Source organism: Myxine glutinosa, chromosome 9 (genome assembly GCF_964187855.1).
Source record: "Myxine glutinosa chromosome 9, kmMyxGlut1.1, whole genome shotgun sequence".
Classification (NCBI taxonomy): Eukaryota; Metazoa; Chordata; class Myxini; order Myxiniformes; family Myxinidae; genus Myxine; species Myxine glutinosa.
Genome location: NC_136269.1, coordinates 117,834,144 through 117,850,838, shown reverse-complemented (window position 1 = coordinate 117,850,838; position 16,695 = coordinate 117,834,144). Strand labels below are relative to the sequence as shown.

The 16,695-nt window shown below is 44.0% G+C and overlaps 1 protein-coding gene across 6 annotated transcripts in view; it reads right to left on the bottom strand.

Annotated features, from left to right (window-relative positions):
- Positions 1 to 16,695, bottom strand: part of LOC137435048 (echinoderm microtubule-associated protein-like 2) — a 171,386-nt gene that overhangs the window by 30,080 nt on the left and 124,611 nt on the right. For all 6 annotated transcript variants that reach the window (XR_013624598.1, XM_068128433.2, XM_078784806.1 and 3 more), the window contains 8 exons: positions 12,864 to 12,933; positions 12,511 to 12,621; positions 11,340 to 11,435; positions 9,197 to 9,331; positions 5,999 to 6,098; positions 5,498 to 5,649; positions 5,235 to 5,360; positions 935 to 1,066 (listed from right to left, as the gene is read on the bottom strand). Coding sequence is in view for 5 of the 6 variants with exons in the window: in XM_068128433.2 (XP_067984534.1) it covers positions 935 to 1,066; positions 5,235 to 5,360; positions 5,498 to 5,649; positions 5,999 to 6,098; positions 9,197 to 9,331; positions 11,340 to 11,435; positions 12,511 to 12,621; positions 12,864 to 12,933 (922 nt within the window). In the remaining variant the exon portion in view is untranslated. The remainder of the gene's footprint in view (positions 1 to 934; positions 1,067 to 5,234; positions 5,361 to 5,497; positions 5,650 to 5,998; positions 6,099 to 9,196; positions 9,332 to 11,339; positions 11,436 to 12,510; positions 12,622 to 12,863; positions 12,934 to 16,695) is intronic.

Below are 16,695 nucleotides of genomic sequence, written 5' to 3'. Positions count from 1 at the left end.
TGAAAGGTAGAATAATTTAAATGGTATAGAGGAGAAAATTGCTGCTCAGTTTGCTGCTGCAAACAAGGAATCGACTGATATTCGGTCTTGGTTATCATCAAAAGTGAAGGAAAGCACTGAACACCCACAATAACTTGCCAATTTTTAAACAGAGGTGTATGCTCAGGTACCTGTGAGTATTCGTGATGATTACTACCATAGGTGAATTGAAGAGGTAGAGAGCTGCACTGCCGAGCGACCTAATGTGTTGACATTCTAACTTGTTTCATTATATCAAATACAAGTAGGCATTTCAGTACAAACATCCTTCTATGTGTTCCCAGTGCACTTACAAAACGAAGACAGAGCAGACAAGCATTTGGTAAAGCCAGCAGGGGCACCTTGAACCTCATTAACAGCTAATAACAATAATAAGATGAGGAACACCGGACCAAACAAATCCATCTCAGGCTGCAGACCCAATCTCAAAGGGAGAGGATGTGCAAACAAAATAATATTTAAATAAAGGTATTTTTTATTATTATGCTTTGTTTTTTTGGTGAGGAAATTGAGGGGAGATGGAAACCAAGGTGGATGTAGGGTGGGGAATGCACAAAGACCGACCACATACTCTTTGATGAGACACGCATTGAAACCTCTCTGACGATGAGGATTTTAAACCATCTCCGAAGAAGCTACTGTCTACCTCCGCACCATCAAAGCTGGCCACCCAGAAAAATGAGCATGTGCTTCCTGTATGCATCATTGCATCATTGCATCATCTACAGTAGCGTCTGTCTGGATGATAGAACACAACTTGCTTACAGACGAGCTCTCTTGCCAGCTGCAAAGGTTAAGGTGACAGATAGGAATCTTCTGAATACAACTATAAGATGTTTCAAAACATCAAGGTGATGTGATACAATTACTTATCAGGAACAATAGATTTGCTCACCTCAAGGTGATGCACCCAGAGAGGATGATGAGTATCTGCATCCCAGAAGATGGCTTGTCGGTCACAGGCACACGTTAGAAAGGCTGCTTGGGATGGATGGACTGCCAGACCCCACATCTCATCTGTGTGACCCTGTTGGTGCAACATTTGGCAACGTACACTTGACAATTTATACGCACCAAGATGAGGAACAATAACATAATACTCAGCCAGATCTGTATTCAAACACCCAAGGCAATGCTTGAGCCAGGTTGGGTTTCGTGTGCAGAGTTGCTGCCTTGTCACATCTTAAGATGGTATTGCAGTGAGCTTTTGTCACGTGAAAAAGTAAGTACACCCCATGTAAAGTTTTGACTTTTTCAACATATTTCAACATACAGCTATTTGAGCTTCATTTCAACAATATTGTACAATATAAAGGTGATATAATATAACAAATATCATGAAACATTTACATTTTGTAGTCCATTGTATAATTTAAATAAACATAAATGCAAATTTCACATGTGGAAAAAGTAAGTACACCCCTACATTTATCACGACTTCAAATACCTAAAATTAGAATCAGGTGCACCAGCTCAGGTGCAAATGATTAGAACATCGTTAGAGAGGATCTTGGAGGAACCTGTCTTATTTAAACTTCAGACATTTAATCTGGTTTGCTCTTTGTTGTTGAAGTGTGCGGCGTCACCATGCCTAGATCAAAATAGCTCTCTGAGGCCTTCAGAAAGAAGGTTATAGATGCCTACGAGTCTGGGACGGGATTTAAAAAGATCTCCAAACAATTTAAAATCAATCATTCGACTGTCCGGAAGATCATCTACAAGTGGAGAAGATTCCAAACAACTGCCAACTTGTTCAGGCCAGGCCGCCCCAGCAGGTTCAGCCCGAGAGCAGACCGCAAGATGCTGAAAGAAGTCTCGAAGAACCCCAGAATGTTATCACAGGACCGACAGGTAGCTCTTGCCACTGTTGATGTCAAAGTGGATGAGTCTACCATTAGAAAGAGGCTGCACAAATTTGATCTACATGGGAGGTGTGCCAGGAGGAAACCTTTGCTGTCCAGAAAGAACATCAGGGCAAGACTAACGTTTGCCAATGAACACCTCGGCAAAGACCAGAACTTCTGGAACAATGTGCTCTGGACAGATGAGTCAAAGGTAGAGCTATTTGGCCCCAGTACCAGAAGACATGTTTGGCAAAAACCAGACAGCATTTGACCACAAGAACCTGATACCAACTGTAAAGCATGGTGGTGGAAATATTATGGTTTGGGGCAGCTTTGCTGCATCAGGGCCTGGGCAGCTCACCATCATAGAATCCACTATGAATTCTTCGTTGTATCAGAGGGTGCTTGAGGATAATGTGAGGCCATCTGTCGGCAAGTTGAAGCTCAACCGAAGGTGGACCTTGCAACATGACAATGACCCTAAACATACCAGTAAATCCACCAAGGAATGGCTGAAAAGAAAGAAATGGAGGGTTCTAGAATGGCCAAGTCAAAGCCCGTATCTAAATCCCATCGAGATGTTGTGGGGGGATTTGAAACGAGCTGTGCATGCAATAAACCCCTCAAACATCGCACAGCTGAAATAATTCTGCATGGAGGAGTGGGCAAAAATTTCTCCGAGTCGATGTCAGAGACTGGTAGACAGTTATAAGAAACGCCTACTTGAGGTTGTTTCTGCCAAAGGGGGCAATACCACCTATTAGAGCCAAGGGTGTACTTACTTTTTCCACATGCGAAATTTGCATTTATGTTTATTTAAATTATACAATGGACTACAAAATGTAAATGTTTCATGATATTTGTTATATTATATCACCTTTATCTGTCAATATTGTTGAAATGAAGATCAAATAGCTGTATGTTGAAATATGTTGAAAAAGACAAAACTTTACATGGGGTGTACTTACTTTTTCACGTGACTATGTCCTTCCAAATCAAAAAAAGAGTTTGACATTGAATTTCGTCAAAGAAACTGGAAGCCATGAAATTAATTTAATTCTATCCCAAAAGTGCAATGTGCACTTTGAAATTGAAGGTACATCAGCCAGGTTGGCCCAAATGGAAGAAAGAGTTAATACTTAAAGGCAGCTACCAAAATTACCTTCCATGTGTGTTCATCTATGTGTCTTTCACTTCGATGTATAGATTTCCCTGTGCAAAGGCTAACAGAAACCGTAAAACACTTATTAATCGATTGTTGATTGAAGTGAATGATTTAAATATTTTACTACGACTACCACAACTACAACTACAACTACCATTACTACGACAACAACTAGTACCACCACCACTACAACTACTACCACCACCACCACCACCACTACTACGACTACTACTACTACTACTACTACTACTACTACTACTACTACTACTACTACCACCACTACAACAATGACTTTTTCTTTAATGCCCCAGAAATATTCCCACATTATATGGGGGTCAGCTGGCAAAGCATTTACCGAACCAGCTGGCCAGTCCTGATGTTGACTGAAGGTGGTGGACATTTTTAATTTAGCCAGGATGCAGGCGATAGCTTGCCTCCTCTTTGCGAAAGAGACTGTAAAACCACTTTAAGGATGACCTGTAATATCGAATTAATGGCCACCAACGACTAGCGCTGCTTGAGCCGGGATTTTGAGTTAACGAGGAAAGAAGTTACTGGACAAATCTCTGCATCTTGGAGGAGGCGGAGAGTGTCACAGGGTTTAAAACAGCAGGGAGAGCAAGACCAGCCCTTCACAAATCTAAGATTTATAGGAGAGTAGCCAGACGGAAGCTACTCCTAAGAAAAAGGCACATTCACATGACAGCACGCCTGGAGTTTGCAAAAAGGCACATGAAAGATAGAGCATGAGGTAAAAGCCTCTGATCTGATGAGACGAAAATTGAACTCTTTGGCTTGAATGCAAAGCGCTAAATCTGGTGGAAACAGAGCACAGCTCATCACCCATCTAACACCATCCGTACCGTGAAGCATGTTTGTGGCAGCATCATGGTATGGGGATGCTTTTCAGCAGCAGGGACTGGGAGACTTGTAAGAATAGAGGGAACAATGAATGGAGCCAAATACAGGCAAACTCCTTGAAGTGAACCTGCCCCGAAGATTTATGTTCCAACAGGACAATGACACCAAGCATACAGCCAAAGCAACACTGGAATGACTTAAGAACTTTCACGTTCTTGTTCTGGAGTGGCCGAGCCAAAGCCCAGACCTGAATCGGATTGAGAATCTGTGGAAAGATTTGAAGATTGCTGTTCACCGATGCTTCCTATCCCCAACTTGACAGAGCTTGAGTACATCTGCAAGGAAAAATGGGAGAAACTCCCCAAATCCAGATGTGCAAAGCTGAGACAGACATACCCAGGAAGACTTGAAGCTGTAATCGCTGCTAAAGGCTCTTCTGCAAAGTATCAATTCAGGGGGTTGAATACTTATGTAAATTACATATTTCTGCATTTCATTTTTAATTATTTTGTAAAAATTAAATAAATAAAAATTCCACCTTCACATTATGAGGCATTAAGTGTAGATCAGTGACAACAAAAAAAATCTCAATTGAGACCATTTTAAATTCAGGCTGTAACAACAAAATTTGAAAAGGTCAAGGGGTGTGAATACTTTCTGAAGGTACTGTAGATGTGTATAGTATAGCGACGTCTGATGGCAGCCGGTATTTCAAGTGATACACTAGAACGACACTCAGTTGAGTGCATACCTTCACCAGGCTGAACAGTTTACGTTTTGTATCCCACTGATAGGCCGGATCTGGATCCAGACCAGAACCAAAATCGAATCGGTTTATTCTTATCACCTAACCAACTCATCCACCAAGCTTTGTCATAACTCGTACATAACATTTTGAAATATCATGCGATTTATCACTTTTGGCACCATCTCTCAATGGTGAAGAATGACTTGAAAAATTAAAAATCCTCATATTCAGATCCGAATTCGGATCTTCACCAAAATCTAATCGATTCGGCCTTGTCACACACCCAACCTGTCCACCAGGTTTTGTCCGATTCCATCCACAACTCTTTGAGATATTGTACTCACAGACAAACAAACAGGAGTGAAAACATAACCTCCGTCCACCTTTGGTGGAGGAGGCAATCACAAAAGTGGAGGAATTACGCCGTCCGTAAGGGTGGGTTCTCTTCTAGTTGTCTGAACAAGCAGATACCACCATTCTACCCAGAGCATCGATTCTGAAACAATCATAAAAATAACAACAAAACAAATTGATAGTTAATAACCAATAAATTCAGTGTCAATGAGTCCATTCTAACCTGTACAACAGGCTGGAATGCTAGAGTCATGCTGCCCTGTAGGATGGTATTTCTCGTCGTCCCCACAAGCAGCATCTCACCACGGCCTTCAGCTATCGTACGCACTGGGCCGAACGCCTCTGGGATCTGCATTTGAAAAGCAAGTCGACAAATTGTAACATAATTATCATGCAAAGGTAGTGTTATGCTTTCATACTGCAGGTCACTTGAAGGATGACCACCAATATCAACTGCCTGGTTTGTTTGTGATGTGTATCATCTACCTCTGCTTCATGCGTTTTGTGGAAGTTGGTGTCCCATGCGATGAGCTTGTGATCCTTGCCACCGGACAGTAGGGACCCATCACGACGTGTACACAATGCAAATATGCCACCAGAATGTGCCGCACATAGTGCAAGAGAAATGCGGTTCGTGCCTATGAGGGACAATTGCATGCGAGGCTCAAAAGTGCGATCGATAAGTCAGAAGCTAAACTCAAACCTTCTGAATTGGCTATAATATACAATATTCACCGATGAGTTTGCTCTACGAGTATGAAGTTAAACAAACTTGACGTGTGGGCAAATTTGATTAACCTGCAGTAAATGACAGTGAATATTTGAAGTAAAACACACTCAGGATGAAATACCAAGTTTTAGTCGAGTTAAAAAGATAAATAAACAATTATGTTCCATTTCATAATGTTTGAAGTCCTGCTTTACAAGTCCCAGTTTACAGTTGACAATTTTATTTTACCCAGGTATCACTTTTGCAGACGAACGTACCTTTTCCCCAAATATAGATATTCCCGCTGGAGTCACCGGTGATGGCACCCCCACTCTCCGTGAATGTCACACACAGAATATATTTGGGCTTCTCATGTTTCTGGAGGCAAAACCACAGGGAACAAAGATAAGGAGTTAAAACCAACATTTTATTAATGCAATGTTTAATATGACACATAAGGTATGCAGACTCTCCTTTAAACTGTCTGTCCTGGGTTGAATCCCGACTCAGATATACATCGTCATATTTGTGTTCGCAGAAATAGAAAAAAATCCATGTGTGTGCCGTCCCTCGGATGGATGGTAAACGGGGCATCCCATCTGCCAGCATAGGCCGATGGACGTTTAAGATTTCACAGTGTCCTTCGCAAAGATTATGTGGGTTATAACCGGGACCCTAAACAAATTACAAAATCCTGCCCCGACTAACCACTGGAAAGGCAATGGAAAACCACCCAGCATAGCTCAATCCATGACCCTTACCCAGGAACTGCTTCGGCAGCATCAATGCTCTGGAAGAGTATGAATCGTTGATCAAGCTGAATGCTCCACAAGGCTTGTAGTTCACACATGCCATTTTGTAATTCTGTGGCTCATGTTCTTGACATAAAGTGCATTCAGAAAGTATTCAGACCCGTGATATTTCCACGAGTACTGCAACACTCCACTGATCTGGGCTTTATGGCAGATTGGCCAGACGGAAACCTCTCCTCAGTGAAAGACACATGAACGCCCACTTAGAGTTTGCAAAAAAGCACCGAAAGGACTCTCAGACTGTGAGAAACAAGATTCTGTGGTCTGATGAAACCAAGATTGAACTGTTTGGCTTCCGTCTGGCCACTCTGCCATAAAGCCCAGATCGGTGGAGTGTTGCAGTGATGGTTGTCCTTCTGGAAGTTTCTCCCATCTCCACACAGGATCTCTGGAGCTCAGCCAGAGTGACCATCGGGTTCTTGGTCACCTCTCTTACCAAGGCCCTTCTCCCCCGATTGCTCAGTTTGGCCGGGCAGCCAGCTCTAGGAAGAGTCCTGGTTGTTCCAAACTTCTTCCATTTAAGAATTATGGAGGCTACTGTGCTCTTGGGAACCTTCAATGCAGCAGAAATTTTTTTGTAGGCTTTCCCAGATCTGTGCCTCAGCACAATCCTGTCTCTGAGCTCTGCAGGCAGTTCCTTCGACCTCATGGCTTGGTTTTTGCTCTGATACGCATTGCAGCTGTGAGACCTTATATAGACAGGTGTGTGCCTTTCCAAATCATGTCCAATCAATTGAATTTACCACAGGTGGACTCCAATCAAGGTGTAGAAACATCTCAAATATGATCAAGAGAAATGGGAGGCACCTGAGCTAAATTTCAAGTGTCATAGCAAAGGGTATGAATACTTATGTCAAAGTGATATTTCAGTTTTTTCTTTTTAATAAATTCGCAAAACTTTCTGAAATCCTGTTTTCTCTTTGTCATTATGGGGTATTGAGTGTAGATTGATGAGGGAAAAAATGAATTTAAACGATTTCAGCATAAGGCTGCAACATAACAAAATGTGAAAAAAGTGAAGGGGTCTGAATACTTTCTGAATGCACTGTATAGAACCACCTTTAGAGGCCATTTTTCCCCGCAGAGCAGGGGTTGGCCTTTTTTGGGCACCATGGTCCCCTTTTTGAAGCAATGTTTTACGGCCGGATGCCCTTCCTGCCACCAACCCTGTTAGTCGACTCTTACGACACACAGGGAATTACCAGTGAACTGGTACTCAATTTGCCGACCTCGGAAGGATGACAGGCTGAGTCAACCCCCCTGGCGTTAATTCAGCGATCGACTGGGATTCGAACCCAGGATCCTAGGATCCCAAGCCGGCACCCTAACCGACAAGCTAACACCAGGCTTCTGAATGCACTGTATAAAAACCACCTTTAGAGGCCATTTTTCCCCGCTTTGCGGGGGTTGGCCTTTTTCGGGAACCGTGGTTGTTGTTGTTTTTTGGTCCCCTTTTTGAAGCAATGTTTTACGGCCGGATGCCCTTCCTGACGCCAACCCTTTTGCCGCCTTTAACGACAAACAGGGAATTACCAGTGAACTGGTACTCAATTTGCCGACCTCGGAAGGATGACAGGCTGAGTCAACCCCCCTGGCGTTAATTCAGCGATCGACCGGGATTCGAACCCAGGTTCCTAGGATCCTAAGCCAGCACCCTAGCCGCTAGCCCAACACCAGGGTCAATATGAAGCACTGTATGAAGGACAATATATAAATTGAAGCTTAAATGTGCAAGACTTTGTTGTTGAAATAATCAAATGAGTCATCAATATTTTCTGATGCAGATAATAGCAATTTGCGATTGGTCACTATTTTTAAATGAGCCTCTCCATGAATGTTTCATTTCATTTGCTTTATTATTCATTTATAATTACAGCATCAACACTAGAGCCAAGTCGATGGTGTGCAATCCCAAATCCCCATGCTTCCCACCAAAAGCAAAGTTTAAAGAAGGCAAAAAGTTCCACGAGGATGACCCAATATCAAATTTTTAGTTAAATTTTTATTTTTCCATTTTCACTCTCGTCACCCCCAAGTATGAACTTGCCCTGAACGTAAGAACGTCACCCTAAGTTCTTGCCCTGAACGTAAGAACATCACCCTAAGTTCATGCCCTGAGGCTTGAACCGGGGGTCAAATCCCAAAAAATCGTTACGTATTTAATGTATCTCCCAATGTTGATTGCACATGCAAAGGTTCATTTTAAAATGTACCTGCAATTGCATTTTTAGGATTTGACCTTTTGACCCCACCTCAGGGGGGTGGGGCCAAAATGATACCACTCCTGCACCTTCATGGACAGACGGAACTGATTACAATATCCCTCTGTTTATTTCAAAAAGTGTGGTGATAATAATCATTAATGGGGAAATATCACCATTTTAAATTGCCCACCATAGTTGGGCCGAGATTGCCTGTCCGGAAGGCACAAGTGTCGATACTAGTCAATTCAAACTGTTTATTAATGGTGAGAAATGGAACTCAAATTTTCACTGCTGCTGACTACCTCATGATGCCGCAACTGTGGTTTCTCACTCAATATTACTGTGTTGATTCGTCCACTGTGTATTAATGACCTTGTCCTTCATGAAATACATGTACAAACTCCTGCATGATCATTTTATTTCAGGGGAAGGTAAATTATTTATGTAATATACGATTCACCTCAAATATCCCTTGCTTCTTGCTGAGCACCCCATTGTCCATTGTCCAGAAATGCACGTGAGACTTTCCACAGGTGATAACCAGGTTTGGCTCCGTGGGGTGAAACTCAGCCGCAAACACCGGCTCATTGGAACACTGGGGGTTGAATTGGTGAGAGTACAAATTGCAATCAGTGAAGGAGCAGCGATGTCAACATAGTTTGGATAAGTTAAGGAAATTGCATACAAATGAACAGGAAGTACAAATCATAACTGGAAATGTAGATGATTTTGAACAAATTTTTACCATTCTCTTACAGTGTACTGTATTTCCAGGAAGTGGCTTTATGTTGCAAAAATACATTTGGTGGTTTAGTTGGTGGGGGAACGACAAGAGTGACAAATAGCAGAGGAGACTAGAGAAGAACACTTGGACAAAAACTCTAGGCAGTCAGAGTGCAGAAGATCAAGGTGTGTGGGAAAAGATCATATTTCAGAGGACAAGCCTCAAAATAGAGCAGGATTGGTATGAGGGTAATAGAAGGAGAGAGGTGGGGGATAAGACAAGAAACACTTCAATGGACACTTGTTGCTATAGATTTAACCAGACATGGCGGTGTAGTGGTTTGAGCATCCTCTCAGAGTCTGGGAGGTCGGTGGTTTGAACCCAGGCCGAGTCACCCCACAGACTTTAATAACGGTACGTGTTGCTTCCTTGCTTCACACTCAGCATTTAAAAATAATAGAACACGGACAAACAACCATAGGCTGGCAACCATTGTGCAGGCTTGAATGGCATAATGGCCTGCATTGAAGTTCCTTGCACGATAACTCATTTATTTTATTTCTTTCTGCATCCATGCCACCCATATCCTTTTGGTGGGCCTGAGTCTCAAGTCTTTAGAATGTGAATCAGGAGGCTGTAAATTCCCACCGAGAGGGCCAAATGATGAAACCTTCAATGAGTCGTTCATTTCCATCAATATGAATGTCGAAATTTTTCACTTTGAAGTGACTGCTTGCTTTTCCAAATCACAACACGCTCGTCATGGGGGCGATTAGCGATAGACTTTAGTGCAAGTGTCCATTTTAAAATCCATATTCTTCCTGCTGTGCACGTAATGTTGAAAAATGTCTATAATGTTCAACAAACACCTTGGCTAATTAATTATTTTTTTCCCTTATCAACATAGTTGGTATCTATCCGAATAATATATATTGTTCATTTGAAAAAAAAAAAAACCACTTTGGCCAAACTTTTCATGTTGGGAGCAGATGATCCGAGGCTGCGTGACCGTTATTACATTGTGCAGACAACGCCTCACACGTTTCATGGAAACATTTAAATTCCCAGAAACGATGTTCATTTCTTTTTCCATGCTACGTGCTCTGAGTCCAAATAGGGAACTGTGGATTATCTTGGCATTCTGTCGGTATGACACTGATGCTCCTTTAAATTGGTTCGTACATATATTTCAATCGCCAAATTCTATGGATCTCCGATACAGTTGTCCTAATTTTGTGGCAATATCTAATCTGCATTTAATCTGGTGTTGGCTTAGCGGTTAGGGTGCCGGCTTGGGATCCTAGGATCCGGGGTTTGAATCCCAGCCGATCGCTAAATTAACACCAGGGGGGTTGACTCAGCCTGTCATCCTTCCGAGTTCGGCAAATTGAGTACCAGCTTGCTGGGATGAATGATCCCGGTGTGTACCCCGGTTTAGAATAGGTACACCGTATCGCTGCGCATCGTAAGAGGCGACAAAGGGTTGGCGCCAGGAAGGGCATCCGGCCATAAAACATTGCCTCAAACAGGGAACCATGATTGTCATGGGGCCCGCAAGGCTAACCCCTGCTCTGGCGGGGAAAATGGCCTTAAAACGATCATTCATTCATTCATTCATCTAATCTGCAAAAAGCCATTTGCATTAGATTCCTGTATGTGTACCTCTGGTCTGTCCCTTCTCGTGTTGCACTCAAAGTACTTGGTGCTGCAGCACAATTAATTTTTATATATCCCCTTATTGCACACATGCAAAGGATTTTAGAAGTGCTTCAATAAACGCCATAAATAAGAGCACAATGTTTTTGGGGGAAGAGGGATGGAAAGATGCTCTGAGAGTGAAGATGAGCAACATTGGGTTATAGAAAATAAGAAGGACCACCTTGACGTGAGCCATTTTCTCTTCGCGCTGCCAGTCCCAAATGGAGAGGATGTGCTCATTCCCATCATCGACGGCACATAACTGCCCGCCACCATTCTGCAACACAGCAAAAGAAAAGAGTGAGAAAATAGTTTCGATTTTAGGTGAAAAGTATAAACGTTGAACAGTAAAATGGAAAACTCATGATTATCATCATCATGATCATCACCGTCGTCATTGTGTGCCACGCCATATGTAGAACGCTGGTGCTGCCGAAGCAGTTTCTGGGCTACAATCCTGATCGGGTTGCCGCTGATTCAGGAAGTCAGGGCAGGAATTTGTATTTTTGCACAAGGTGCTGTCGATATCTCACCTACACTTCACGAAGGACACAGTGGGATATTTAATGACCACCAACTAATGTCGGCAGAAAAGACAGAACGCCCGTTTAACATCCATCCGATTGACGGCACCTGCACATTAATAAATCACCCTGCCTGTGAAACCCCGGGATGAAAGTTTATAGCTGCGTCAGGATTAAAACCCAGGCAAGACAGCTTAAACGTGAGCATGCATACCTTTGGGTATCCTGCCAGCCCAAAGTAAAACACTCAAGCCTTTTAAATATGCTTAAATACTCTTCCCTATAATGCTTCAAGATTAAATGAGCATGCCACGTAATTAAAACTAGGACTTATTTAATGGCAACAATTATTCCCTCCTTTGGGGACGGCCAGGAATTTTTTAAAACCTAAATCTATCACAGACTGCCTGGCCAAGCCTAACATTCGAATAAAGGTCGCAGGAATTTGTCATTTGTTCAGGGTTCGGCGAAATCTGGCATACTCTTCCTGAAGGACACCATGGGATCTTTAATATGTACCGGTTGGTACATATTAAAGTCCTCCAGCTCCAGTAACAGACAAGTCCTCAAGCTTAACGACAAACCGATGGCTGGCGTACGCATTGATGCCTTGCCCTGCGGATGTGAAACACCTGAGTGACAGTTTATAGTTGGGTCAGAATTCAAGCCCAGACCATAGTTCAAAGGAGTGTGTGTATACACACACACACACACACACACACACACACACACACACACACACACACACACACACACACACACACACACACACACACCAAGAGGAGTTATTGTTCAATGCCAACACAAGGTTTAAAGAAGATGTCTCACCGACTTGGAAAAGGTAACGCAGAGCACACCACGCTCAAAAACTCCTGAACCGATGAGATGTAGAGTGTTGAGGCTAACGGAGTCCCAGACCCGCACATGCGCTGGCAGCGGCTGAGAAAATAAGTGGAGGGATAGTTACCAAGGGTTACCAAAATTGTAAAATGGGAGTACTTTCAGGTGTGCATAGACCATAAGAAACCCACAACCTTTCCCCCAACTTAGTTGGCCAGTTCTAAGCATTTAGAGATGAAAATTCAAGTGTTCTTATCAGAACAAGCAATTGCTTGATAGATCTGCCACTGCATGGATACCTTCCAAGTAAACATACCTAACTCGATGAATTAGCCACTTACCTTGCCATCCTTGCTGGTTCCAACGACTTGTCCTGTAGCAATGGTGATTCGATCAGGGTGAACCGCTAGGCTGGATGAGGAACAAAATTTAATAACAATACAACAACCAGGAATTTCTACATTGCATTTCATCAAATACACAACACTCGTTTTGTATATCAGAACAAGACACTGCAATTTTATATTTTTATACATATACATCGATACATATGTATGAATGTATATGTGATCCTTGATAGATATCTATATATCTATATATCTATATATCTATACATATACATCGATACATATGTATGAATGTATATGTGATCCTTGATAGATATCTATATATCTATATATATATATCTATATATATATATATATATATATAGATATATAATAATAATAATAATAATGCATTTATTTTATATAGCGCTTTTCAGGAAGCCCAAAGACGCTTTGACAGAGTGCAAAACATAATGCATAGCAAAACATAAAAACAATTGCAAAAAAAGAAGAATCAATAGGGAAATATTCAAAGCACAAAGGAGGGAGAAGGAGAGGAGATAGTCAGGGGTTAGAATTAGATGCTGTGGGTTAAATGTTGAATGCAGTGTTGAACAGGTGGGTCTTGAGTGATGTTTTGAATGTGGTGAGTGAGGAGGAGTCTCTGATGGTGTGAGGTAGCGAGTTCCAGAGGGTGGGAGCAGCGATGTAGAAGGCCCTGTCCCCCCAGGATCTAAATTTGGTCCGGATGGGGGGGGGGTCAGGAGGTTGGTACCAGCAGAGCGGAGGTTGCGGGTGGGAGTGTGTCTGGAGAGGAGGTCAGCCAGGTAGGATGGGGCCAGGTTATGGAGGGCTTGTAGGTCAAGAGGAGGATTTTGTACTGGATTCTCTGGGAGATGGGGAGCCAGTGAAGCTTGTAAAGGACGGGGGTGATGTGGTCACGGGTCCGGGAATGGGTGAGTAGACGGGCAGCGGAGTTCTGAATGTATTGGAGTTTATTGGTGATTGTTGAGGGTGAACCATAAAGGAGGCTATTGCAGTAGTCCAGACGGGAAGTGATGAAGGCGTGGATGAGGGTTTCTGCAGCCACGGTGGAGAGGGATGGACGGAGACGGGCGATGTTTTTCAGGTGAAAGAAGGCTGTCTTTGTGATCTGTTTAGTGTATTTGTCGAAGGAGAGGGTTTGGTCAAAGATGATGCCAAGATTCCGAATGTGAGGGGAGGTGGATACTGGGAAACCATCGATGTTGAGGGCAAAGTTATGGGTGGACTTGGTGAGCGTTTTTGGGCCAATGATGATTATTTCAGATTTATCACAGTTATGTTTGAGGAAGTTGATTTGAAGCCAGGATTTTATTTCAGTGATGCAGTTTGTCAGGATAGAGTGGGTGGCGGTGGAGATGGACTTGGTGGAGATGAAAAGCTGGATGTCATCGGCGAAGCAGTGGAATTGGAGACCATGACGGCGGATTAAGTGACCGAGGGGGGACAGGTAAAGGATGAAGAGGAGGGGGCCAAGAACTGAACCTTGGGGGACACCTTGGGGGAGGGGAGCAGTAGGGGATTTGCAGTTATTGATAGAGATGAACTGACGTCTGTCAGAGAGGTATGATTTAATCCAAGAGAGGGCAGTGCCGGTAATGTTAAAGGTGGTTTCAAGTCGAGTGAGGAGGATGGTGTGATCGATGGTGTCAAAGGCGGCGCTGAGGTCGAGGAGGATGAGAATGTTGAGGTTGCCAGCGTCAGAGGAGAGGAGAAGGTCGTTGGTGATTTTGAGGAGAGCAGTTTCAGTACTGTGGTTGGAGCGGAATCTGGATTGGAATGTTTCATACAGGTTATTGGCAGAGAGGTGATGTTTGAGTTGAGTGGCTACAGCGCGTTCCAAAACCTTTGACAGAAAGGGTAGGTTGGAGATGGGTCTGAAGTTATTTAGGGTGTCAGGGTTTAGTCCAGGTTTTTTCAGAATGGGGGTAACAGCAGCAATTTTGAGGGATGGTGGGACGATGCCTGTAGACAGGGAGGAGTTTATTGTTGCAATGATAAGTGGAGAGAGAGCAGGAAGGGAGGCCTTGACAAAGCTGGAGGGGATGGGGTCAAGAGTGCAGGTGGCAGTTTTCATTCCGATGAGGAGTTCAGAGAGGTCAGTAGGGGAGACTGGGGAGAATTGAGACAGGGGATGGCAGGATAAGGGGGGGGGGGGCAGGTGGTTTGAGGGGGAGCGGGTGCGGCGGTGGTCAAGCTGTTGTAGATGTTTTCAATTTTGCGTTGGAAGAATGAAAGGAAGGAGATGCAGTTGTCTATTGTGAATGACTGGGTGGTGGTGTTCAGGGGGCTGAGGAGTTTGTTTATTGTAGAGAAGAGTGCTTTTGGGTTTCCGGAGCCAGAGTGGATAATTTGAGAGTAGTAGGCGGAGCGGGCGCGGGAGAGGGCATCTTTATAGTGTTGTATGTGGTCCTTGTAGGCCTGGGAGTGAACTGTGAGACCTGTTTTATTGCGGAGTCTTTCAAGTTGGCGAGCACGAGTTTTCATCAGGCGGAGTTCAGGGGTAAACCAGGGAGCAGAATGGGTGAAAGAAACTGTTTTGGTTTTTATAGGCGCAAGTTGGTCAAGGCAGGAGGAGAGAGTGTGGTTGTAGTAGTCAGTGAGGTCAGAAGGGGTGTGGAGGTCAACGAAGGGAGAAGTGGACATTTTTTCAGAGAGGGTCGATGAGAATGAGGTAGGTGAAAGAGCGTTTAGCTTACGGAAGTTGATAGTGCGATAATGCCTTGGTGCTGGGGTGGGGATGTTGATGGTCAGAGTGATGGCTAGGTGGTCAGAGAGAGTGAGGTCGGAGCCAGGGAGATGGTGCAAAATTAGTCCAGTAGAGCAGACAAGGTCCAAAATGTGACCACGGTTATGGGTAGGAAAGTTGACATGTTGAGTGAGGTTAAAGCAGGTGAGTAAATAAGTGAAGTCAGTGGTTAGCGTGGAGTCAGTGGAGTCCATGTGGATATTGAAATCACCAAGGAGGAGGATTGAGGGGGAGAGGGAACATAGCTGGGTCAGAAAGTAGGAGAAGTCAGACAGGAATGATGGGTGTGGTTTGGGAGGGCGGTAGACAACAGCCATGACTGACTGCGTGTGACCAGAGAGTTTAAAAGCCAGGTGTTCAAATGATGGAGCAGATGATATGGAGATGAGGTTGGTCTTGATGTCTTGTCGGTGAATAACGGCAATTCCACCACCTCGGCCCTCCGAGCGTGGTTTATTGATGTAAGAATATCCATTGGGTGTGGTGAGGTTGAGCGTGTAGTAGTCCAGTGGTTGTTGCCAGGTCTCAGTGAGACAGAGAAAGTCCAGTTTATTTTCCAGGATGTAGTCGTTCAGGATGAGGCATTTGTTGTTGAGGGACCGGGTATTGAACAGGGTGAGCTTGATGTTGTTTTGTACGGCGGGTATGAATCCAGGTGATTTGGCCAGGGTTCGCAGACAGGAGGTGCGATTTTGTGCGTTGTTGTGACCAGGTGTGTTGGGACGATGAGTGGGAGTGCGCTGAGCCGACCAGAGGATGGGGATGGAGTGACCTGATTGTAAATAAACAAACTTACGACCGGAGCCACGGTGAATGTACCTGGGTCGACGCAGGAGTCCATTCGATTTGATTGCAGAGATGCATGATGGGGTGGAGCGGGTTTTAAGCAGGAGAAGCCTTGCGGCGGAGTACCGCAGAGCCATGCCAGCAGGAGCGAAGGGACGAGCACGAGGCCAAGGGTGAGGAGGCGAAACAATCGTCACAACCCACGGGAGTGGGCCCGAGGAAACAGCGAAGGAGCCGAGCAGGTGAAGCCAGGAGCAGAGCCGGGGACCA